The following is a 27,083-nucleotide window of genomic DNA, read 5'->3' on the forward strand; positions in this document are numbered from 1 at the left end:
TTTGTATGCCCCAGTACAGGGGAACGCCAGGGCCAAAAAGGGGGAGTGGGTGTTTAGGGGAGTGGGGGTGGGTGGGTATGGGGACTTTTGGTATAGCATTGGAAATGTAAATGAGCTAAATACCTAATAAAAAATGGAAAAAAATGCTGAAAAAATCTAAATCGCTATCCTGCTGGAAGCAATCTACAGAGTCAATGCAAACCCTTATCTAAATTTCAACTCAATTCTTCACTGAGTTAGAAAGGGTAATTTGCGAATTTATCTGGAATAACAAAAAACATAGGACATCAAAAACTATTCTCAACAATAAAAGAACCTCTGGGGGAATCACCGTGCCTGACCTCAAGCTGTACTACAGAACAATTGTGATTAAAAAAACAAAACAATAAAACTGCATGGTACTGGTACAGTGACAGACAGGTAGATCAATGGAATAGAATTGAAGACCCACAAATGAATCCACACATCTATGGTCATTTGATCTTTGACAAGGGAGCTAAGACGGTCCAGTGGAAAAAAGGATAGCATTTTCAGCAAATGGTGCTGGCACAACTGGCAGTTATCATGTAGAAGAATGAGAATTGATCCATTCTTATCTCCTTGTACAAAGCTCAAGTCTAAGTGGATCAAAAAACTCCACATAAACCCAGAGACACTGAAATTTATAGAGGAGAAAGTGGGGAAAAGCCTCGAAGATATGGGCACAGGGGAGAAATTCCTAAACAGAACAGCAATGGCCTGTGCTGTAAGTTCAAGAATTGACAAATGGGACCACATAAAATTGCAAAGCTTCTGTAGGGCAAAAGATATTGTCAATAAGACAAAAAGGTACCCACCAGATTGGGAAAGAATTTCTACCAATCCTAAATCTGATAGAGGAATAATATCCAATATATACAAAGAGATCAAGAAGCTGAACTCCAGAAATTCTAATAACCCCATTTTAAAAGGGGGCACAGAGCTAAACAAAGAATTCACAACCGAGGAATACCAAAGGGCTGAGAAGCACTTGAAAAAATGTTCAACATCCTTAATCATCAGGGAAATGCAAATCAAAACAACCCTGAGATTCCACCTCACACCAGTCAGAATGGCTATGATCAAAAATTCAGGTGACAGCAGATGCTGGCGAGGATGTGGAGAAAGAGGAACACTCCTCCATTTTTGGTGGGATTGCAAGCTTATACAACCACTCTGGAAATCAGTCTGGCGGTTCCTCAGAAAACTGGACATAGTACTACCAGTAGATCCATCAATATCCCTCCTGGGCATATACCCAGAATATGTTCAAACTGTTAATAAGGACACATGTTCCACTATGTTCATAGCAGCTCTATTTATAATAGCCAGAAGCTGGAAATAATCCAGATGTCCCTAAACAGAGGAATGGATACAGAAAATGTGATACATTTACACAATGGAGTACTACTCAGCTATTAAAAATAATGAATTTATGAAATTCTTGGGCAAATAGATGTATTTGGAGGATATCATTCTGAGTGAGGTAATCCAATCACAAAAGAAGTCATTTGATATGCATTCATTGATAAGTGAATATTAGCCCAGAAACCTAGACTACCCAAGATACAACTTCCAAAACAAAAGAAAATGAAGAAAGAAGACCAAAGCGTGGACATTTCATTCCTCCCAAGAATCCTGAATCCATGGAAGGAGTTGCAGAGACAAAGTTTCGAGCTAAGACAAAGAATGGAGCATCCAGAGACTGCCCCACCCTGGGGTCCATCCCATAATCAGCCACCAAACGCAGACACTAATGCATATGCCAGCAAGATTTTGCTGAAGGGACCCTGATATAGCTGTCTCCTGTGAGGCTTTGCCAGTGCCTGGCAAATACAGAATGGGATGCTCACAGTCATCTATAGGATGGAACACAGGGTCGCCAATATAGGAGCTAGAGAAAGTACATAAGAGCTGAAGGGGTCTGCAACCCTACAAGTGGAATAACAATATTAACTGATCATTACCCCCAGAACTCTTGTCTCTAGCTTCATATGTAGCAGAAGCTGGCCTATTCGGCCGTCACTGGGAAGAGAGGCCCCTTGGTCTAGCAAATTTTATGTGTACCACTACAGGGGAACGCCAGGGCCAAGAAGTGGGAGTGAGTGGGTAGGGGGGCAGGGCAGGGGGAGGGTATAGGGGACATTTGGGATAGCATTTGAAATGTAAATTTAAAAAAATCTAATAAAAATGTGGGAAAAAATAAAAATATATACAAATTGATTCATTTCCTATTTGAGATATATAAGTGAGTCATATTGCCTGAGATAAAATTTCAACAAACTACTAAAGGGAAAGTTGAGATATATTCTTTCCCTTAATTAGATTGCAATGACTTTGTGGTATCACAGAGTACTACAAACATCCTCAATAATTTTTACATGTTTTTCTTATTTTTACTGTAACCCTAGATTACTTTACTGTAAGATTCTGTTGATGTTGTTGCTCTTTATAAAACTCCAATTCAAATATATGTTCTTCTGCCCCTCATCAGGCCAAATCAGGTAGAATGATAGTTTTACACTTTGTAATTATATATATATGGCTACACCTAAGGGAAAATAAATCACAAATGATAAAATTCAAAATTGGAGTAATCTAAAACTTTTTTATATTGAGAACATTCAATGTGTATATAGAATGGCTATCTGTCTTTGTATCTACAACTTAGTACTTTATTAGTTATATAAAATATTCCATAGCCTGCATCCTGATCCTTTGTGTAACTCAGCTGTGTTCTATATGGTTATGTGTACATAAATATTATGCATATGCATTCTGTAATACATAATAATTACAAAGTGTAAAACTATCATTCTACCTGATTTGGCCTGATCACTAATTATGTAAGTGGAATAGACAATTTTTGGAACTTTAAATATGAAAAACCAAGTGATGTTAACAGCAGAAAATTGTCTTCTCTGTCTCCCGAGGATTGAGCAATAAATTGTTCTTTTTTTAAACTCTTTTTTATTTTAAATTCATACTTTACACTCCATGTTCCATTCCCCCTCATCCATCCTCCAACTGCTCCTTTTCTCATACCTCCTCCGCACCCCACCCTGTCTGTACGTGGCTGGCCACATCCCTAACCCCATCTGATCTCTAAAGTCCCTAGGGTCTCCAGTCTCATGAGGGTTAGATGAATCATCTCTGAATGAACACAGACCAGGAAGTGCTCTACTGAATGTGTGTTTAGGGTCTCATATTAGCTAGTGTATGCTGTCTGTTTGGTGGTCCAGTGTTTGAAAGATCTCAGAGGTCCAGAAAAATTAAGACTGCTGGTCCTCCTACCAAGTCATTCTTCTCAGCTTCTTTCAGCCTTCCCTAATTCAACAACAGGTGTCAGGTGCTTCTGTTCATTGGTGGGGTGCAAATATCTGCATCTGACTCAGTTGCTTGTTGGGTCTTTTCCAGGGCAGTTATAATAGGTCCCTTTTTGGGAGCAATCCATAGCCTCAGTAATTGTGTCAGGCCTTGGGACCACCCCTTGAGCTGGACCTCACTTTGGGCCTGTTGCTGGAGCTTCTTTTCCTCAGGCTCCTCTCCATTTCCATCCCTGTAGTTCTTTCAGACAGGAACAATTATGGGTCAGAGGTATGACTGTGTCATGGCAACTCCATTCCTAACTTGAAGTCCTGTCTTCCTGCTGCAGGTGGACTCTATTTGGTTTGGGGACTAAATTCTACAGAAGAAATTAGGTATAGATAGTATGCCTGCTTTTTAATGTTTGTACATTTAAAAGGAATAATTGGCACTGTAATTACAATTTATTACTCTTCCCCAACTTTGTAATGTGAGGAATATCGAGACCTGACTGGGTCACAAATCATTGAGAAGAAAAACTCTGGTTGCAGATCACATATCTGCCTAAAAAATCCTAGACTCTATTTAATGATAAAGAAAAAAAATTCTTTTCCTACTAATGTATGGGTGAATTGTCACCATTTATAAATCATGTGAAGTCATAATATGTTGATGTTTTCAAGTATTATAATACTAAATGAGTGCAATAATGACTGCAATAATGATTTCAATAAAATCAGATAGAATGGTATATCTCTCAACCATCATCTCAATAATTCATTTTTGTATTAGATGCTAATTAATACAAACTCACATTGATAGCAATATGCATTAAACAAAAGCATGTATAGTACTTGATACTAAATGAGTTATCTATATCACACATTCTCTTCTCAAGGTTAGGGGAGCCTTGTGGAAGAAGGAGCTGAAAGACTGAAAGAGCTAGAACAAGCTGACATCGGAACCAAGTTTTTGGACATAACAGGTCTGCCAATTTTGAACTCATAACAGCTAAGACAGCATGCATAAGACTTGCAGAGTGTAAAGCCAATGTAAACATTAGTATGGAATTTGGAGGGCTCCATGAAGCCTCAATCCAATTTGACTGAGATGCTATCAGCATTTGATGGAAAACTAATACATTATTTTTTTTTAGGGATGTGGTGCATAATGGATTTCTGTAACCATTATGTACCTAAACATGTACATGTGGAACCAACTTGAGTTAGGGAGAAGATGCGGTATTGGGTATTGAAAGTGAACACAGTGGTTGTAGGGATGGGAAAAATCACAAAAGAGGAAATGCAGAGTGAATTTGATCAAAACACATTATACACATTAATTAAGTTCTTAAAATTAACCTATCTGCATATTATTTTATGTACTGTATACATCTCCTTGAGTGACAGGCAGAATTAATATTTTAGAATGTTACTTGGAAAGTGTTGATCCCTAGGGTAGCAACACTTAGTACTTAAGAAATATAGTTGGTTTATAATCTGGGACATTTGAGAGGGAGTTAGCTACTGTTTCAAATAAACTACATACGCTGAAAATTATATATACATATATTTATTTTTGGTTCAAGCAATAATGGTAAGTAATATAATGTTAAATCAAATAGATAAATGTGAAATGATTTTGTCAAATACAAGTTTATTTGTACAAGTATACACTGTATTAATAAAAGAAAACAAAGTTCAACAACAAAGAAATAACTCTTTACTGCTTAAATTTCAAGCACTGATTACGGTAGACTTTATATATTTCTGGATATAATGATTAAGTAATCACATGGAAGAAATAGAAGGTGCTCAATTGTAAAGTAATCTATGTAGTAAAGATTACCCCATCATCACCAATGCCTTCATTTAAATCTGAAAACATATTAAAGAAATAATCTATATAGGAGATATTCAAACATTTTACATATGTCTTGTCTAAATGTAGGATGTCCACAAAGCCTACTTTTATATAACTCTTAAGGAACTTATAGGAAGGATATTATTACTCAACTTACATCCTATCTGGCTTGCATTAAAAGGCTTTCATTGTTTTCCATCTAGTTTTCCTGTGTAAGTATTTTCCTTATGATTTGAATGAATCTGTAAGTGTGGAATAGTTGTCCAGTTAAACAGCAGTATCGAGATAGCAAATCTGAACCTGAAACTACTTCTTAGTAGCATCACTACTTATTAGATTGTAGATATCCTAGCAACTCAGTTATCATATTTCCCGAGGACATATACTTAATGCTTTGCTTATGCTTCTTTGCTTTATTTCTGATAAACTAAAACTGTATGAGCTTTATTGTCACAGAAGTCAGCTTTGATTCATTGAGTAATTCTCAATCAGGATAAGTGGTCCTCACAGCTATGCATATTTTCCATACGGTAACTATGTAGATAAAAAGCATTGTCAAATGTTTTTGACAGTAACACAATATAAATTTAAGTGTCTGCTCTCTAATTGAGGTGGAGATTTTTTTCTAAGACAACCACAGTTTTAGTTCCATTGTGATCCTAACATCATTTCTGCATGACTCCCAGTCTCCTAGCCTCTGCCATTTTTCACTGTAAGAACACATCACAGAATTTTAAAAATACGTGCCATAATTTTCTAATTAAAATTACAATATAAATCTAGGATTTTTAGAAAACTTAGATTATTTTAAAAACCAAATTAAATTGTTCAACATGTTTTGAAATATGTTCCTTTATCATTGTCCAGAGTTACAAGTGTTAACAAATGGTAATGAGGTTTCTCCTTCTTATAGTGAGCAACTTATTTTTGTTTCCTATTATTTATGGCATAATAAGAACACATGGTAGTTCATACCAAAAACTACATGATATACTACTTATAAATGAATTACATAATCGCTTTTAGGCCTTTTGGCTAAGATCAAATGAATTACATCCATATCTGTTTCCTTAAACATCATATGAGCATGCACAAAGACAAATATATATGATGTGTTTAATGTGCAAATTGTGTTGGCCATAACTTCACCTAAAAATATTTGCTTGTTTGGTGGGGTGTCTTCATATGAAATAGGCACTTTGACATATTTATATTTTGTCTAGGATTTTAATAACTTATTTTCACAAAACATTATATTGTGTTAACATTAATTATAGTGACAAGATTTTCATGAATATTAAGAGTTAAGAAAATGAAAAGTAAAATAAGGATGAATACATATATGTACACACACACACACACACACACTGGTAACACTGAGTAGAAAATATTTGCTAATAGAAAGATGAAAAGATAAATAATTTAAGACAATCCAGATACTCCCCAAAGAAAAAATTAAACACAATTTATATATTCTGATTTCCTTATCTTACAATGGGAGGAAAATTCAGTTTTGAAATAAGTAATATTTTATGCCATCTGATAGCTTAATTTTATTTTTTAATATTAAAACTACAAAGTTGCACAGTACAAAAACATAGAAAACACATTGGAACCACAACAGCAAAACTATAGGAAATATTTTCAAAGTTTGGAAGTACAATATAAAAATAATATATATCTCCAAAGTAAATCCATAAAAATGTATCTCAGATGCTTTAATGACCAAATTATTATGGTGATTTATTAACTAAGAAAATATGTAATTATAGTTTTAAAGCAATGGGATTTAAAGTTTTCATTATTACGAAGACAAAAATCTAAAATGTGTACTCTCAGAAATGCATACAAAAACTACATAGACTAAAAGCAAAAGTGATATATATTTGTGATTTAATATTTTCCACAGATGAATCATGAAGAGCTAGAGTCCATAAACAATGTTTCCACAGTGATACAGTTTGTGCTCATAGGATTTTCTGACCTGCCCAACCTCCAAGGATTTCTATTTGCAGTGTTTTCTGTAGTTTATATTATTATCTTGATTGGAAATTTCCTCATAATCATAATAATCAGTACGGACCAAGCATTACAGAAACCAATGTATTTTTTTCTGGCAAATTTTTCCTCTCTGGAAATCTGTTATGTATCAGTGACTGTCCCAAGGATTCTGTTCAACATTGGGACACAGAACCGAAGCATTTCACTGATGTCCTGTGCTACACAACTGTGCTTCTTCCTTGTTTTTGGAACTACTGAATGTTTGTTGCTAGCTGTGATGTCCTATGACCGATATGTGGCCATATGCAACCCTCTGCACTATCCTCTGGTCATGAACCCAACAAAGTGCACACAGCTGGCAGCAGTCTCCTGGCTTGGAGGCATCCCAGTCCAGATAGGACAAACTTGTCAGATATTCTCTATGAATTTTTGTAATTCTTACAAAATCAACCACTTCTTTTGTGACATACCACCAATTCTCACGCTGGCTTGTGGAAACACTTCAGTGCATGAATTGTCTGTCTATGTGGTCGTTATGGTGGTGGCTGCATTCCCCTTTATATTGGTGCTTACATCCTACAGCAAAATCATTGCCACCATCCTGAGGTTGCCAACAGCCAAAGGTCGGGGAAAAGCCTTCTCCACATGTTCTTCCCACCTGCTGGTGGTACTATTGTTTTATGGATCTGCTACGGTTACCTATTTGAGACCAAAGTCCATGCATTCTCCTGGAACTGACAAACTCCTGTCTCTGTTCTACACCATTGTGACTCCCATGTTCAATCCCTTAATATACAGCCTTAGGAACAAGGAAGTGATTGCTGCACTGAGAAAGTTAATACTAAAAAAATAGGGCCATGTGTACACTTAGAACATTCTTATGTACCTTAGCTACTGGTAAGTCACTTATTTTGAAATGTTTTATTCCCATATAGAGAAGACAATCCCTTCCATTTTAGAATGTATTTCCCTTAAAATTTCTCAAATAATATCTTCCGGTTAGACCTATTAGGAAGATAATGATCTTCAATGTACCATTATGGAAAAAAAGTAATTATTTTTTAAAAATAAAATCTTAATAATTCAAAATTTGTTTAAACTATATGGGTCCAATTAAAAAATCAATTTCCACATCTTAAAGTGAGTAGATTATTATTTCTCCAGATATTCATATCTATATTTCCTGACAGTCTTCTATGATTCTGAAGTATATAAAGGAGTAACTACCAGTAGAAACAGAACAATATATGCTTTTTGAATAAGTCAACAGTGATGAGTTAATTATCAGTGTGTCTCTCTGGATCCTGTTAAAAAATTCTGAAAAAAAAATCTAAGTTGGACAGGCTCAGGTCCTATTTGAGTTTATTTATCTAAGTGATTTTGTCCACCCTCCTACGGGATAATTCCAAAATAATACTAAAGGGAAAACAGACTTCAATCCATTCTTCTAATTAGAATGCAATGATTTTGTTGTATGACACAGCACTATAAACATATTCTATATTTTTCCCATGTTCTTTTTCTTTATTATCACAATCCTAAGTTACTATTAGAATCTGTTATTGTTGCTCCTCTATAACAGTACAATTCAATTATATATTTATTTTCCTCATATTACAAAAATGACTTCTATGAATTTAAATGTAAATCTAAGTGTATGAGTAATTTTAGGATTCACTGAAATCCAAAGAGCTATATTTTGTCTGCATATATGTGCTATCATTATTTTAATTCTGAATAGAGATACTAAAATTATTCGGTTTTTGGAGTGTTATTTATGAAGAAACTAAACATCATTTAATTTATTCATACATTTCAATTTTATACTAGATTTCCAAAGTTGCAACTTGTTTTAGATGAGGTTATGTTTTTCACTGCACTTTTATTGCCACTGCAAAATTGTGCCTGATCAGTTAATGAGCTGTTATGCATATGCACACAAGCAGTCAAATTTAATGTAGTGGTTAAGGAACTGGGAGGAAGAAAACTGTTAGTAGGTGTGGGAGGAATAAGTGTGGCTAACATACATAATATGATCACAGTATATTCTGTAAATGTATAAAGTTGGTGAAAACAACTGACAAATAAAATAAAGAATAAAACCATCTTAAAAATTTTAAAGTCATATTTTGTTTTGCATTTCTGCTTCAGAATAAAGAATAATTCTTCCTACATATGCTAATACAAAAATGAATTAAGTATTCACACCACCAGGCATACATGCAATTTTACAGAAAAATTACAATATAATATTTAATCTTAATGACTAGATCTATAAAAATAAAATGTTAAAAGTATGTAAGCTATGTTGTCTAAGGTATAATCCATGAAATAAAATTATTTAACTGGATTTCTGTCAAATTTAGATAGTTGACTCTGATGATAAGTATTTTAAAAGACTGGAAAATGTTTGAAAATACATTATGGAACAAGGGAAATCTTCACATAATTATATTTCCACCAATCATTTACAGATGAGACTATATAATAAATTTACATGGAAAATGTTTAAATTTTATAATTAACCCAAACTGTGTAAAATATTGTTTCCATCATTAAACATTAAAATCTGTATAACTCAAATTATGACTAGTCGAGATTCAATCAAAAAAGATAAAAATAAAATTGGAAAGCTATGTAATATTTGCATAGTGATAATGTTCAATGTGTATATAGAATGACTATTTGTCTCTGTATCTACAAATTAGTATTTTACTAACATAAAACAACCCATTCCTACATCAAGCATCCTAATCAAATGTGTTTCTCAACGATATTCTATATGATTATGTCTACTTAAAGGTTATGCCTATGCATTCTGTAACTCATAATGATTGCAAAGTGAAAAACTGTCATTGTGGTTTACTTGATCTTAACATTCACGTGATATTTGTCACTTTAAATTTTAAAAACAGAGGGATACTAACATTAGAAAATTATCTTTTCATGTCATCTAGGTGTTGAGCAAGAAATTTTTCTTTCTAGAAACTCTGTCTTCCTGCTATGGTTTTGGGACTACCATCTACAGATGAAATTATGTGTAGATATTCTACATGCTTTTTACAGTTTGTATATAAAAGTAAAAAATTGGGCCATCTTATTATCAGTCATTACTCCTCACCATCCGTATACTGTTGGGAATATAGAACCCTGACTGGATCACAGAAAAAAATTTTTTATTCATATATACAGATAGATAGATGGATAGATAGATAGATAGATAGATAGATAGATAGATAGATAGATAAATAGATAGATAGATAGATACACACACACACACACACACACACACACACATTCGGTACTAACTTGTGTCATGGAGAAAAGAGGCGATGGGTGTTGAAAGACTGAAAGGTAATTTTAGGGATGGGAAAAATCAAGAAAGAGTAAAATCAGAGTAATTTTGATCAAAACACATTATATGCATTAATTAAATTCTTAAACTGTCTGGATATTATTTTGGTTGTTGTACTATCTCTTTGTGTGACAGGCAGAAATAGCATCTCAGAATGTTGCATTGGAAAAGAGTTGATTACCGGGGTAGCAAGACTTAGCACTTAAAGAGTATAGTTAATTTATAATCTGAGACAATTGTTTCAAATCAGCTTCATAGCTATAAGGTCTAGTTTTCTTTCTCATATTTGGAACAAACAATAATGCTATGTATTATATGGTGCCTAGAATTAGTCAGGTAAGTGTGAACTGATTTTGTCAAATAAAAATTTATTTTGACAATATATACACACTTGTCACTTAAAATAAAACTCAGAGAACTAGAAAAGTTTTTAATGATTAAATTTCAAGCACTGTTTAAGGTAGACTTTATCCACTTCTGGACATAATTATTACGTAATTACATGGTGTATCTTTCAAAATGTATTAAAGAAATAATCTGTTTAGGCAACATTAAAGTATTTTATATATGCCAAGTCTAGAGATAGAAGGTCGGCTATCAGTGGGAAGAGAGGCCCTTGGTCTTAAGAAGATTCTAGTCCCCAGTGTAGGGAAATGTCAGGTCCAGGAAGTGGGAGTGAATGGGTTGGGGAGCAGGGGAAGTGGGGAGGGTATAAGGGATTTTTGGAGAGAAAACTAGGAAAGGGGATAACATTTGAAATGTAAATGAAGAAAATGTAATAAAAAGTAAATATTAAAAAGCTCAATTTTATATAACTTTTAACAAATTTGGAGGGATGAGGTTACTTTTATCTATTAGCACTTATCCTACTTGCATTAAAATGTTTCCTTTGTTTTCCATCATGTTTTCCAGTAATAAATATGTAAGTGTGCTGCTAAACAGCAGAATAGAGATAAAACAATCTGGACTTTAAGCGATTTCTTAACAGTATTACTACATACTAAATTATTGATATCTTAGCAGCTCAGTTTTCAGATTTCTTATAAGAGCATCTACCTTTTACTTTGCACATTCTTCTTGGCTTTTTTTCTGGTAAATTAAAACTATATGAGCTCTAGGGTCATAAAAGTCAGATTTGATTCCTTGTGCAATGCTCCATCAGGAAAATTTGTCTTCACAACTATGGATATTTTCTTTATGGTCACTATGTTCATAAGGCAGTTGTCAAATGTTTCTAACCAGCAACAGAATATAAGTCTCTGTTGTCTAACAGAATCAGACAATATTCTTTTTTGTCTGAGACAACCACAATTTCATTTCCATTGTCATCCTAGGTTCATCTCTACATGACACTTAGTCTCCTATCCTCTGCCATTTTCTACTGTCACTACTGTGAGAGCACCCTACAGATATTTTAAAATATGTACCATAATTTTCTAATTATAGTATAATTACAGGATTTTAAATATATTTAAGTAAATCACTATTTTTCTAGAATATTTTCAATCCAAATTAAATTTTTGTTTAAAATGTTTTGAAATAAGTTCCTTTTCATTGTCCAGGCTTACTTAATATTACAGGTGTTAACAAATAATGGTGAGGTCTCTGTCCTCCTTATACTAAGCTACTTCTTTTCTTTTCTTATGTTTTGCTACCTATTTTCATTTTCCTATTATTCACAACATATTCTGAACCCAAGGCAGCTCATACCAAAAACTACACTAGTTATGATGTACTACATCTATATCTGAAATTCCAATTGTTATCTGAGTATGCATCCATGCAAATATATGATGTGTTTATTATACAAATGGTGTGTGTCAGAACTTCAGGTACGAATAATTGTGTGTTTTGGGATGAAGCTTCATATTAAATAGTCATTTTGATGTATTAGTACTTTATCTAGGAATTTAATGAGTTATTTTTGCAAAACAGTATTCTATGTGTCACCCAAAAGGATAGTGACAATTCATATCCTTTAATTAATATTTACAGTTAAGAAAGCAAAAGACAAAAATAAGATATGTGTGCACCCAGGCAGATGCCAACAAGAGCCTGCTGATGAGCCTGATACAACTTTCTCCTGTGAGGCTCTGCCAGTGCCCAACAAATAGAGAAGTGGATGATCACAGTCATCCATTGGATGGAGCACAAGGTCCCCAATGAAGGAGCCAAAAAAAATACCCAGGGAGAAGGGGACTGAAGCCCCATAGGAGAAACATCAATATGAACTAAACAGTACCCGTGAGCTCCTTGGAACTATACCACCAATCAAAGAAACACATGGTGGAACTTGTGTCTCTAGCTATATATGTAGCAGAGGATGGCCTAGTTGGTCATCAATGGGAGGAGAGGCCCTTGGTCCTATGAAGGTTCTATGCCCCAGAGTAGGGGAATACCATGGTCAGGAAGAATGAGTGGGTGGGTTGGGGGACAGGGGGAGGTGGGAGGGAATAGAGGATTTTCAGAGGGAAAACTAGGAAAGGGGATGACATTTGAAATGTAAAGAAAGAAAATATCTAATAAAAAAAAGATATGCTTGCAATACACATAGAGAATGAGAGGGGAGAGTGGAGCGAGGGAAGAGAAAGAATGGGAGGAGGAAGGGAGGGAGGGGGAGAGAAAGGGAGAGTGTTGTAAGACTGAATTGAAAAAAAAATAAATACTGGTAGCAGGATTCATGAGAATGTAAATTATTTAAGACAATCAAGACGGTCATTCCCCAAATTAAAGTCTAAGCACAATTTCTGCTTGCTGATTCATATAACATATACTGAAAAGAAAACTCAATTTTGACCTGAATAATATTTTATAATTTATGGATTCATTTGTGTGTGTGTGTGTGTGTGTGTGTGTGTGTGGTGTGTGTGTGTGTATGTGTGTGTGTGTTCAGATTACAAGACTGAGCAGAACACAGGCCTAGAAATCCACCTCCACAGCCAAACCATAGGAAACCTTTTCAGATTTGTAAAGGACAAATGAGTTATACAATTGAAAATAAGGTATATTTCCAAAGTAAATCCATAATAAAATGTATCTCAGAAGCTGGAAAAACAATTCTATGTGGTCATTTATGAATTATGAAAATATGTTTAATTATATTTTGAAAGCTTTGGAATTAAATTTCATTATTAAAAAGAAAAACTAAAATGTGTGCTTTCAGAAAGCATACACAAGACTAGATAGACTAAAAGCAGAAGTGATGTGTGATTTAATATTTTCCACAGGTGAAACTTGAATAGCTGGAGTCCATAGACAATGTTTCCACAGTGATGCAATTAGTGCTCTTAGGATTTTCTGAATGGCCAACCTCCAAGGGTTTCTATATGCAGCGTTTATTGTAGTTTATATAATTGTCCTAGTTGGAAATTTCCACATAATACTAGTAACCAGTATGGACACTGCATTCCAGAAATCCATGTATTTTTTTCTGGCAATTTTTTTCCTCTCTAGAAATCTGTTATGTATCAGCTACTGATTGATCAGCATAGTTCAGATAGTACAAACATATCAGATATTCTCTATGCATTTTTGTAATTCTAACCAAATATACCATTTCTTCTGTGACATATCACCAATTCTCAAGCTGCCTTGTGAGGACACTTCAGTGCATGAACTGCCTGTCTTTGTGGTTGTCTCAGTGGCCTTTGCTCTCCCCTTTATACTGGTGGTTACATCTTCCAGCAAAATCATTGCCACCATCCTGAGGTTGCCAACAGCCAAAGGTCGGGCAAGAGCCTTCTCCACGTGTTATTCCCCCTGCTGGTGGTACTGTTGTTATGGATCTGCTACAGTTACTAGAGACCAACATCCTTGTGTTCCTCTAGAACTGACAAACTGTTCTCTCTGTTCTATGCAGTTGTGATTCCTATGTTAAATCCTCTGGTATACAGCCTAAGGAACAAGGAGGTGACTGCTGCACTCAGAAAGTTAATACTCTAAAATAGGGCCATGTGTAGGAATAGAAGTTTATTATTTTCCTAATGCACTGATAACTCACTTATTATTAAATATTTTGTTCCCAAATTGAAAAGACAATCATTTTTTTATTTTGTAGTAATTTAAATCTTTTGTGCAGTTTATTCTGTTTAGCCTGTGTTCAGAAAGATTAACCACCTTCAATGATTCATCTTTGAAGATCATATTTATCTTTAAGAAGAGAATTTTAATAATTTCTATTCTCTTTTAAATATATTGGTAGAATTTAAATTCAATGTACATATCTTAAGGTTAATATATAATCATTTACCCAAGTTTTCAAACTATTTCGTGACAATCTTCTATGATCCTCAAATATATCGAGCAATAATTCCCAATAAAAATAGAATAATAAATGCTTATTGAATAAGACAACAAGTAATGAATGGCTTATCAATGAGTTTTTCTGGACCCTACTAAAAATGATGAAAAAAAATCTAAATCGACTCATGTCCTATTTGAGTTTACATATTTAAATGAGTCTTATTGCCTGAGATATAATGTAAAAATACTACTAAAGGGAAAGCTGAAATATATTCTTTCCCTTAATTAGATTGCAATGACTTTGTGGTATCACAGAGTACTACAAACATCCTCAATAATTTTTATATGTTTTTCTTATTTTTACTGTAACCCTAGATTACTTTACTGTAAGATGCTGTTGATGTTGTTGCTCTTTATAAAACTCCAATTTAAATATATGTTCCTCTGTCCCCTCATTTTTATAAAAATTATTTCTCTAAATTTAAATGTGAACTCAAATGTATGAGTAATTTCAAGACTTACTTAAGTCCAAAGAGTTAGGTTGTGTCATCGTAGATATACTTTCTTAATTTTAACCCTTACTAGGAACACTAAAGTTATTCAGCTTTGAACTGACTTGTATGATGAAAGTGCACCTCAATCAGCAAACCCCTGCATTTTCATCTATCTCCTACCAGATTTCCAAATAACAAGTTGTTTTAGAGAAGGATTTGTCATTTTCTACACTGGTAATGCCATTGCTAAATTGTGCCTTTTTAGTTTATGACCCCCTATGGATATACAGACCGAATTAAATTTAGTGGTTAAAGAACAACATGAAAATAAAATGATATATTTGGGGAAAACTATATAAAACATGACTCATTGATAAACACTGACATTTTCATAACTCCAAATAGCGTAATTTAAAATATATATAGATTAGTGGCTACACCTAAAGGTAAGTAAGTCACATATGATAGAATTCAAAACTGGAATAATATAAAACTTTTGTATATTGGGAACATTCAATGTGTATATAGAATGGCTATCTGTCTCTGTATCTACAACTTAGTACTTTACTTACATAAAATATTCCATAACCTACATCAAGGATCCTAATCCTTTGTGTAACTCAGCTGTGGTCTATATGGTGATGTCTAAATAAATATTATACATATGAATTCTGTAATTCATAATAATTACAAAGTGTAAAACTATCATTCTAGCTGGCTTACCCTGATCACCAATTATGTATTTTGTCTAGACAGTTTTTGGAACATTAAATTTGAAAAACAGTGATGTTAACAGCAGAAATTGTCTTCTCTGTTTTCTGAGGATTGAACAAGAAGTTTTTTTTTTTAATTTTATTTTATTTTTAATTCATTGTTTACACTCCATGTCCCACCCCTCTTCATCCACTCTCTGACTGCTCCACTTCCCACACCTCTTCCACACCCCTCCCTGTCTCCACGTGGATGCCCCCATTCCTCACCCCATCTGATCTCTAAACTCCTTTGTGCCTCCAGTCTCTTGAGAGTTAGGTGCATCATCTCCGAATGAACACAGACCCGGAAGTGCTCTACCGTATGTGTGTTTGGGGGCTTCATATCCGCTGGTATATGCTGTCTTTTTGGTGGCCCAGTTTTTGAAATATCTTGGGGATCCAGAATAATTAAGCCTGCTGTTTCTCCTACAGGGTCGTCCTTCTTCTCAGCTTCTTTCAACCTTGCCTAATTTGACAACAGTGGTATGCTGCTTCTGTCCATTGGATGGTTGCAAATATCTGCATCTGACTCTTGCAGTTGCTTTTTGGGTCTTTTACAGGGCAGTCATGAAAGGTCCCTTTTGGGGAGCACTCCATAACCTCAGTAATAGTGTCTGGCCTTGGGACATCCCATTGAGCTTGGTCTGACTTTGGGCCTGTTGCTGGAACTTCTTTCCTCAGGCTCCTCTCCTTTTCCATCCCTGTAATTCTTTTAGACAGAAACAATTATAGGTCAGAGGTATGACTGTGTTGTGGTAACTCCATTCCTTACTTGATGTCCTGTCTTCCTGCTCGAAGTGGGCTCTGTTCTTGCTATGGCTTGGGGAATAAATTCTACGGAAGAAATTAAGCATAGATATTATGCATGATTTTTTTATGTTTGTACATTTAAAAGGAATAATTGACACTATAATTACAATTCATTACTCTTCCCGACCTTTGTTATGTGATGAATATAGAGCCCTGACTGGGTCACAAATCATTGAGAAGAAAAGGTCTGGAGGCAGATCACATATCTACCTAAATAATCCTAGAGTCTGTTCAATAATAATAAAAAATTCTATTCATACTTATACTCTGGTGAATTGTCACCATTCATATATCATGTGAAGTCATAATATGTTGATGTTTTCAAGTGTAACAATACTTAATGGTTGCAATAATGACTGCAATAATGATTCAATAAAATAAGATAGAATGGTCTATCTCTCAACCATCATCTCAGGAACTCATTTTGAACTCATCATATTAGATGGTAATTAATGCAAACTCACATTGATAGCAACATGCATTAAATAAAAGAGTGTATAGTACTTGGTACTAAATGAGTTATCTATATCACACATACTCTTTTCAAGGTTAAGGGAACCATGTGGAAGAGGGAGCTGAAAGACTGAAAGAGCTAGAACAAGCTGACATCTGAACCAAATCAGTAATTTTTGAACATAAAAGGAGTGCCACATGATAGAACTCATAGGAACTAAAACAGCATACCTAAGACTTGCAGAGTGTAAAGCCAACATAAACATTAGTATGGAACTTGGAGGGCTCCATGAAGACTCAATCCAATTTGACTGAGATGCTATCAGCTTTTGATGGAAAACTAATAGATTTTATTCAGGAATGTGGTGCATAATATTTTTCTGTACCCACTATGTGTTTTCTATACCTACATATAGACATGTGGAACAAACTTGAGTTAGGGAGGAGATGGGGCATTGGGTAAACACAGAGGATTTGGGGATGGGAAAAATCATAAAAGAGGAAATGCAGAGTGAATTTGATCAAAACACATTATACACATTAATTAAGGTCTTAAAATGACCTATCTGCATATTATTTTAGTTGCTGTATACATCTCTTTGAGTGACAGGCAGAATTAATATCTTAGTTAGAATTTTACTTGGAAAGAGTTGATCCCCAGGGTAACAACACTTAGTACTTAAGAAATATACTTGGTTTATAATCTGGGACATCTGAGAGGGAGTAGGCTACTATTTCAAATAGACTACATAAGCTGAAAAGTATTTTTTTCTTATTTTTGGTGCAAACAATAATGGTAAGTAATATAATGACGTTAAATCAAGTAGATAAATGTGAAATGATTTTGTCAAATACAAGTTTATTTGTACAAATATACATTGTATTAATAACAGAAAACATAATTCAACAACAAAGAATTGAATAACACTTTACTGCTTAAATTTCAAGCACTGATTACGGTAGACTTTATATATTTCTGGATATAATGATTAAGTAATCACATGAAAGAAATAGACGGTGCTCAACTGTAAAGTAGTCCTATGTAGTAAAGATTATTACCATCATCACCAATGTCTTCATTTAACTTTCAAGACATATTAAAGAATTAATCTATTTAGGAGATATTCAAATTTTTTACATATGTCAAGTCCAAACATAGGATGTCCACAAAGCCTACTTTTATATAACTGTTAAGGAACTTACAGGAAGGAAATCATTAATCAACTTACATCCTATCTGGCTTGCACTAAAAGGCTTCCATTGTTTTCCAAATAGTTTTCCTGTGTAAGTATTTTCCTTATATTTGAATGAATCTGTTAAGTGTGGAATAGTTGTGCAGTTAAACAGTAGCATAGTGATAACAAATCTAAACTTTAAACTATTTTTAGTAACATCACTACTTATTAGATTATAGATATCCTAGCAACTCAGTTATCATATTTCCTGAGGACATATACTTAACGTTTTGCTTAACCTTCTTTGCTTTTTCCTGATAAATTAAAACTGTATGAACTCTACAGTAACAAAAGTCAGATTTGACTCCTTAAGTAATGCTCAATCAGAATAAGTAGTCGTCACAAATATGCATATTTTCCTCATGGTAACTATGATTATAAAAAGCATTTTCAAGTAATTTTTACAGTAACACAATATAAATTTAAGTGTCTGCTCTCTAATTGAAGTGAAGATTTTTTCTAAGACAACCACCATTTTATTTCCATTGTCATCCTAGCTTCATTTCTACATGACTCCCAGTCTCCTAGCTTCTGCCATTTTCCACTGTGAGAACACATTGCAGAATTTTTAAAATATGTACCATAATTTTCTAATTAAAATTACAATATTATTCTAGGATTTTTAGAAAATTTAAATAATTTACTATTTTTCTAGAATATTTTCAAAACCAAATTAAATTGTTTAATATGTGCTGAAATATGTTCCTTTATCATCGTCCAGACTTACAAGTGTTAACAAATGGTAATGAGGTTTCTCCTTCTTATAGTTAGCAACTTATTTCTGTTTCCTATTATTTATGGCATAATAGGAACCCAAGATAGTTTATACCAAAAACTACATGATATACTAATTATAAATGAATTACAACATTGCTTCTGTGCCTTTTGGCTAAGATCAAGTGAATTACATCCATAACTCTACTCCAAAACATCATATGAGCATGCACAAAGACAAATATATATGATGTGTTTAATGTGCAAATAGTGTGGTTATAACTTCACCTATAAATAATTGCTTGTTTTGTCAGGATTCTTCACATGAAATAGGCACTTTAATGTATTAGTACTTTTTCTAATAATTTAATATATTCACAAAACATACTGTGTTAACATTTATTATAGTGACACACTTTTTCATAAATATAAAGAGATAAGAAAATAAAAGTAAGATAAGGATGAATACATATATGTAACACACACACACACACACACACACACACACACACACACACACACACTGGTAACACTGAGTGCAAAACATTTGCTGATAGAAGGATGAGAAGATAAATAATTTAATGCAATCCAGATACTCACTCTCCAAAGTAAAACCTAAACACAATTTATGCCTGCTTATTTCCTTAACTTACAAGGGTAAAAAAACCTCAGTTTTGAAATAAGTAATATTTTATGCCATCTGATAGCAAAATTTTATTTTTTAGTATTAAAATTACAAAGGTGCACAGTACAAAAACATAGAAAACACATTGGAACCACAACAGCAAAACTATAGGAAATATTTTCAGAGTTTGGAAGTATAAACCAATTATACAATATAAAATAACGTATATTTCCAAAGTTTATCCATAAAAATGTATCTCAAAAGCTTTATAGACCTAATTATGCATGATCATTTAATAACTAAGAAAATATATAATTATAGTTTTAAATCTAGGGAATTTAAAATTTTCATTATTATGAAGAAAAAAAATCTAAGATGTGTACTCTCAGAAAAGCATACATAAAATTGCATAGACTAAAAGCAAAAGTGGTATATATTTGTGATTTAATATTTTCCACAGATGAATCATGAAGAGCTAGAGTCCATAGACAATGTTTCCACAGTGATACAGTTTGTGCTCATAGGATTTTCTGACCTGCCCAACCTCCAAGGGTTTCTATTTGCAGTGTTTTCTGTAGTTTATATTATTATCTTGATTGGAAATTTCCTCATAATCATAATAATCAGTATGGACCAAGCATTACAGAAACCAATGTATTTTTTTCTGGCAAATTTTTCTTCTCTGGAAATCTGTTATGTATCAGTGACTGTCCCAAGGATTCTGTTCAACATTGGGACACAGAACCGAAGCATTTCACTGATGTCCTGTGCCACACAAATGTCCTTCTTCCTTGTTTTTGGAACTACTGAAAGTTTACTTCTGGCTGTGATGTCTTATGACCGCTACGTGGCTATTTGCCACCCTCTGCTCTATCCTCTGATCATGAACCCAACAAAATGCAAACAGCTGGCAGCAGTCTCCTGGCTTGGAGGCATGCCAGTCCAGATAGGACAAACTTGTCAGATATTCTCTATGAATTTTTGTAATTCTTACAAAATCAACCACTTCTTCTGTGACATACCACCAATTCTCAAGCTGGCTTGTGGGGACACTTCAGTGCATGAATTGTCTGTCTATGTGGTCGTGATGGTGGTGGCTGCATTCCCTTTTATACCGGTGCTTGCATCCTACAGCAAAATCATTGCCACCATCCTTAGGTTGCCAACAGCCAAAGTTCGGGCAAAAGCCTTCTCCACATGTTCTTCCCACCTCATGGTGGTACTGTTGTTTTATGGATCTGCTACAGTTACCTATTTGAGACCAAAGTCCATGCATTCCCCTGGTACTGACAAACTACTCTCTTTGTTCTACACGGTTGTGACTCCCATGTTCAATCCACTGATATACAGCCTGAGGAACAAAGAGGTGATTTCAGCTCTGAGGAAATTACTTTTTAAAACATATTACTAATCAATTCTGTCCTTTCAAAGTGCAGATTGTTATGCAGTTTTTCAGAGAAACAGCTTCACTCTATTCATGCTTGCTTTTGGACTGTAACCGCTCCTCACTTATGTATATTTTGTGTCATATATTATGAGATTTTCCATTATTTGTATATGTGTATGAGTATATGTGCAAATACCCTATCTTCAATGATATATCCCTACAAAAATTCTGAATAACTATTTTTAACTTGTTTACTTTCTCTTTGTTCAGATATTCGCAAAGTGTTGAAAATTATTGATCATACATTATAGGTAATAGAATGATACTTACTAAGTATTAACATATTTGTGAATTTCATATTTGGTTCTGTCCTTTATAGAACTATATTTATTAAGTATAAATTTTGATAGAATAATTATTCTACATTTATTTATTTTTATTAGGTATTTTCTTTATTTACATCTCAAATATTACCCACTTCCCTAGTTTCCCCTCTGAACCCCCCTATCTCATCCCCACTCCCCCTGCTTACCAATCCACCCACTACTGATTGCCTGTCCTGGAATTCCCCTACACTGGGGTATCTAGCCTTCTCAGGACCAATGGCCTCTCCTCCCAATGATGTCTAACAAGGCTCTACTACATATGTAACTAGAGCCATGGGTCCCTCCATGTTTAATCTTTGGTTGGTTAAGATGCTGAAAAAGCATTTGACAAAATTCAACATCCCTTCATGTTAAAAGTCTTGGAAAGATCAGGAATTCAAAGCCCATACCTAAACATAATAAAAGCAATATATAGCAAAGCAGTAGCCAACATCAAACTAGAGAGAAACTTGAAGTGATCTCACTAAAATGAGGGACTAGAGAAGGCTGCCCCCTCTCTCCCTATCTGTTCAATATAGTACTTGAAGTTCTATCTAGCAGTTAGACAACAGAAGGAGGTCAAAGGGAGACAAATTTGAAAGGAAGAATTTAAACTATCACTAATTACAGATGATATGATAGCATACTTAAGTGACCTCAAAAACTCTACTAGAGAACTCCCACAACTGATAACATTAACAAAGTGGCTGGATATAAAATTAATTCAAACAAAGCAGTTGCCTTCGTATACTCAAAGTATAAACAGGCTGAGAAAGAAATTAGGGGAATGACACCCTTCACAATAATCAGAAACAATATAAAATATCTTGCTGTGACTCTAACCAAACAGGGGAAAGATCTATATGACAAGAAATTTGTGTATCTGAAGAAAGAAATTATTTTACATATAAATGGGGGAATGTATAAATATGTTAGTCTGCCATGAATTATAGTAGTAGCTATATCTATGTGTTATACGATATCCGTAGTATCAATAGTTATTGTAGTATAGTAATTTAACTGCCCATGTATTGATATAGATTACATATATGTTAATACTGAAAGAGAAATTGACATACATAGTCTCTTCCTAATAAAACCGCATGAAACTACATTAAATAATATTGTATTTCTACACTGCTTGAATGTTTTGTTTGTTCATATTTTAATATTTTATCCATATAATTCATCATATTTCACATATTACCTAATTACACTACAAAACACACACTCCTATCCTATGTTATCATACATGCATACATAAATATATATACAAAATTTTAAAGAAAAAGAGGTCAAGAATTTGAGAAACAAAATTTTATATATATACATATATATATATACATACACACACACACACACACACATATACATATATATATATATATGGAGAGAGAGTTTGGAGGGAGGAAAGGGAGAAGAAATGATGTAATTATATTATAATTTCAAAATTAATTATAAAAATGTGTAAGCACTTGAAAGTGAAGTCAGCTGACTTGTTTTTCAGGACTTCCATGATCACCTCAGTCTACATTGTTGCATTAATCAACCCATACAGTCCTCAACTTTTAACCATTACTTGCATTTCTTATATTTCTACATTTTTATACTGACATTATCAAGGGAAATAAACAATAAATTATAAAACCGTGTTTCCAACCATGCAACACTAGTTTCTCAGGTCAATAATTCATGGAGAGAGATTTTAGTTCACTTTAGCTTTGCTTCCTTTTTGCATTTGATACGACTCTAAACTTAGGTACAAATGAAGAATTTGATGCATTGCACAGAAATTTTACTCTTTCATCCAATCATTTGCATTCTGTATATTAGTGGGATGAATTCTGTTTATTTATGTCTTTTTATACCTAAAAGTGCATATATATATGTACAGCTTGTAATTTATTGTTTTAAATGTTTCAATAACTTGCCATAAAGAGTATGAGAAAGATTATTTGAATAACAAATGTGTTTGCAGACATTCTACTTATAGAAGCAACTTTTCTGTTCGTGAATTATAAATAAAGAATAAAACACTTATGAGTCTAATTTTATTCCATGAGTTTATCTAAACAGAATTTTTATATCCAAATAAAATGTTGAGTAATCAGGAGACTTTTTGATAATGTATGCAAGTGGTAAAGTCACAGGAGTGTGTTCTCTTTTCTTAGTCACATGCACCTTACTTGAAAACACACATCATAAACCAATAAAAATCTGTGATAAATGCTTGATTAACAAAAAATCTTAACTGTTAGCCATATATAGAAACATTTTTTGAGGGACTAATCTGTTCTGCTTTATGTTTAAATATATTAAGATTATTATCATTATAAAAGAGGGGTCATCTACTATAGCCAATTACTCTTAAGGTTTGCATTTTAAAGATTAGATATTTTACGTGTTTATATTTCAAATATTAACCCCTTTCCCGGTTTTCCCTGTGGAACCCCCCCCCCATCCTTCCTCCTACTGCTTCTATGAGGATGCGCCCCCTTCCATCCACCAACTTCAACCTAAATGCCCTGGGATTCCTTACACTGGGGCATTGAACACCCTCAGGTCCAAGGGCCTCTTCTCCCACTGACATCCAACAAGGCCATCCTCTGCCACATATGAGGTTGGAGCCATGGGTTCATTCATGTGTACTCTTTCGTTGATGCTCCAGTCCTGAGCTCTGAGGGGTCTGACTAGTTGACACTGTTGATCCCTCCATGGGGCTGCAATCCCCCTCAGATCTTACAGTCCCTTCTCTAACTCCTCCATTGGGGACCCCACACTAAGTCCAATGGTTGGCTGCAAGCATCTGCCTCTGTATTTGTCAGGCTCTGACAGAGTCTCTCAGGACACAAGTCAGGCTCCAGTAAGCAAAACCTTCCTGGAATCCATTAACTTCCATGTTTGATGACTGTATTTGGGGTGGCTAATAGCCACTTATCAGTGAATTCACACCATGTGCATTCTTTTGTGACTGAATTACCTCACTCAGGATGATATTTCCGAGTTCTATGCATTCACCTGTGAATTTAATGAAGCCATTGTTATTGATAGCTGAATAGTACTCCATTGCACAAATATACCAAATTTTCTGTATCCATTCCTCTGTTGAAGGACATCTGAGTTCTTTACAGCTTCTGGCTTCTACAAATAAGGCTATGAACATAGTGGAGCATGTGTCCTTACTACATGTTGGAGCACCTTCTGGATGTATGCGCAGGAGTGGTATTGCTTGATCCTCGAGTAATACTGTGCCCAATTTTCTGAGGAACCAGCAAACTGATTTCCCAAGGGGTTGTATCACCTTGCAATCCCACCAGCAATGGAGGAGTGTTCCTCTTTCTCTACATCTTCACCAGCATCTGTGCTCACCTAAGTTTTTGATCTTAGCCATTCTGACTGATGTGAGGTGGAATCTCTGGGTTGTTTTGATTTGTATTTTCCTGATGACTAAGGATGTTGAATGTTTTTTAAGGTACTTTTTGGCCATTCAACATTCCTCAGGTAAGAATTCTTTATTATGTACACCATTTTTTAATAGGTTTATTTTGTTCTCTTGAGTCTAACTTCTTGAGTTCTTTGTATATATTGGATATTAGCCCTCTATTGTATGTAATATTTGTAAAGATCTTTTCCCAATCTCTTGGTTGCTGTTTTGTTTAATTGACAGTGTCCTTTGCCTTTCAGAAGCTTTGAAATTTTATGAGTTCCCATTTGTCTACTGTTGGTCTTAGAGCATAAGCCATTGGTGTTCTGTGCAGGATACTTTCCCCTATGCCCATGTGCTCCAGGCTCTTCCCCACATTCCTTTCTATTAGTTTCAGTATATCTGCTTTTATGTGGAGTTCCTTGATCCACTTGGACTTGAGCTTTTTACAAAGAGATAAGAATGGATGTTTGACCCGTCCAGCAGGTCCAGTTATTCCAGGGTCTCGAGGGGACCTCCTCCTAAGAACCAAATGTGGGGTAGAGAGGGACGAGGGCCTTGTGCGAATAACGACACAGAGGCGTTCTGGAATGCATCAAAGCCCCAAAATGTATTAGCCAGGCCCAAGGTTTAAATACACAAGCAAAAGGGGAAGTGCCTTTCAGCAGGAGGAATGGGGCAGAGGAAATGCACCTCAGCAGGAGGGATGGGGCAGCAGAAAGAGAGGAAGTACTTCTCAACATGAGGGATAGGGCAGCAGAAATTTTTGTTTTGGCGACTACAAGGGGAAGCAGGAACTTGGTGGTATCAGGGTACATCTTGAGGTCAGGACATCCGGCGCTGACTTTCTTGGAGCGGTGTGTCAGGTGGCCCACTTTTGACCACCTTTTCTTCTGGGGTGGAGAGGCCCAATTCAGAGATCAGGACAATAGTGTTGCCTTAATAGCTCCCAACAGATGTTTGCATTCTTCTAGATACTGATAGCCAGTTGAACCAGCACCATTTGTTGAAAATGTCTTTTCTCCACTGGATGGTTTTAGCTCCTTTGTCAAAGATCAAGTAACCATGGGTCCATGGGTTCATTTCTGGGTCTTTCAATTCTATTCCATTGATCTACCTAACTTCTAGTACTATAATGCATAGGTAAGGAGAAAGTGAACAACCTTGTCTAGTCACCAATTTTAGTGGTATTGCTTTAAGTTTCTCTCCATTTAGTTTGATGTTGGCTGCTTATTTGCTGTATACTGCTTTCACTGTGTTTAGGTATAGGTCTTGAATTCCTGATCTTTCCAAGGCTTTTATCATGATGGGGTATTTAATTTTGTCAAATGCTTTCTCATCATCTAATATGAAAATCTCCTCACACCAGTCAGAATGGCAAAGATCAAAAACTCAGGTGAGTGAGGTAACCCAGTCACAAAAGAACATACATGGCATACACTCACTGATAAGTGGATATTAGCCCAAAGCTTTAGAATAGCCATGATATAATTCATAGACCATATGAAGCTAAAGATGAAGGAAAATCAAAATGTGTATGCTTCAGTCCTTCTTAGAAGGGGGAAAAATAATCAAGGAAAGTAGAAGGTGGTAGGGAATTTGGAGGAAGATAAAAGGGGTAGTGGAAAAACAGGGGCAGGATTAGGTATGAGAGGAGACAGGGATGATATACAGAGGTTGTGGGATTTGACAAGAAGTTTGTAGCACTAGGGGATGAAAAACTAGGGGTAGCCACTTGCAAGCCCAGATGCCAGGAAGGTAAGAGGCTCTCAGGACCCAACAGGGATAAAATTAGCTGAAATCCCCAACAAAGAGGAGGGAAAACCTGTAGAGATTATATCCAGAGGTTAGGCAAGGCCCCTGGATGGGGGATGGGGCACTCATTCATCTCCAAGTTTTTAACTCAGAAGGGCTCCTGTCCAAAGGAAATAAGGGGACAAAGTGTGGGGCAGAGAGTAAAGGAAAGGCCCTCCAGAGATTGCCCCACCTGGGGACCTATCCCATATACCATACCCAGACACCCAGACACCCAAGAAATG

General features: G+C 34.8%; 1 protein-coding gene and 2 pseudogenes across 1 annotated transcript; all 3 read left to right on the top strand.

Moving 5' to 3' along the window:
• The first annotated feature begins 7,096 nt into the window (after nt 1-7,096).
• On the top strand, nt 7,097-8,041 carry Olfr1148 (olfactory receptor 1148). Its single transcript, NM_001011519.1, has one exon. The coding sequence runs from the start codon at nt 7,097-7,099 to the stop codon at nt 8,039-8,041; it is 945 nt and encodes a 314-aa protein (NP_001011519.1).
• Olfr1149-ps1 (olfactory receptor 1149, pseudogene 1) lies at nt 13,786-14,482 on the top strand (annotated as a pseudogene).
• Nucleotides 20,329-21,279, top strand: Olfr1150-ps1 (olfactory receptor 1150, pseudogene 1; annotated as a pseudogene).

The sequence above is a fragment of the Mus musculus genome, chromosome 2 (assembly GCF_000001635.26).
Source record: "Mus musculus strain C57BL/6J chromosome 2, GRCm38.p6 C57BL/6J".
In the NCBI taxonomy this organism is placed as follows: domain Eukaryota; kingdom Metazoa; phylum Chordata; class Mammalia; order Rodentia; family Muridae; genus Mus; species Mus musculus.

Excerpts from the sequence above, each read along its gene's own strand:
- Olfr1148 (NM_001011519.1), top strand. The coding sequence starts at position 7,097 with ATGAATCATGAAGAGCTAGAGTCCATAAACAATGTTTCCACAGTGATA.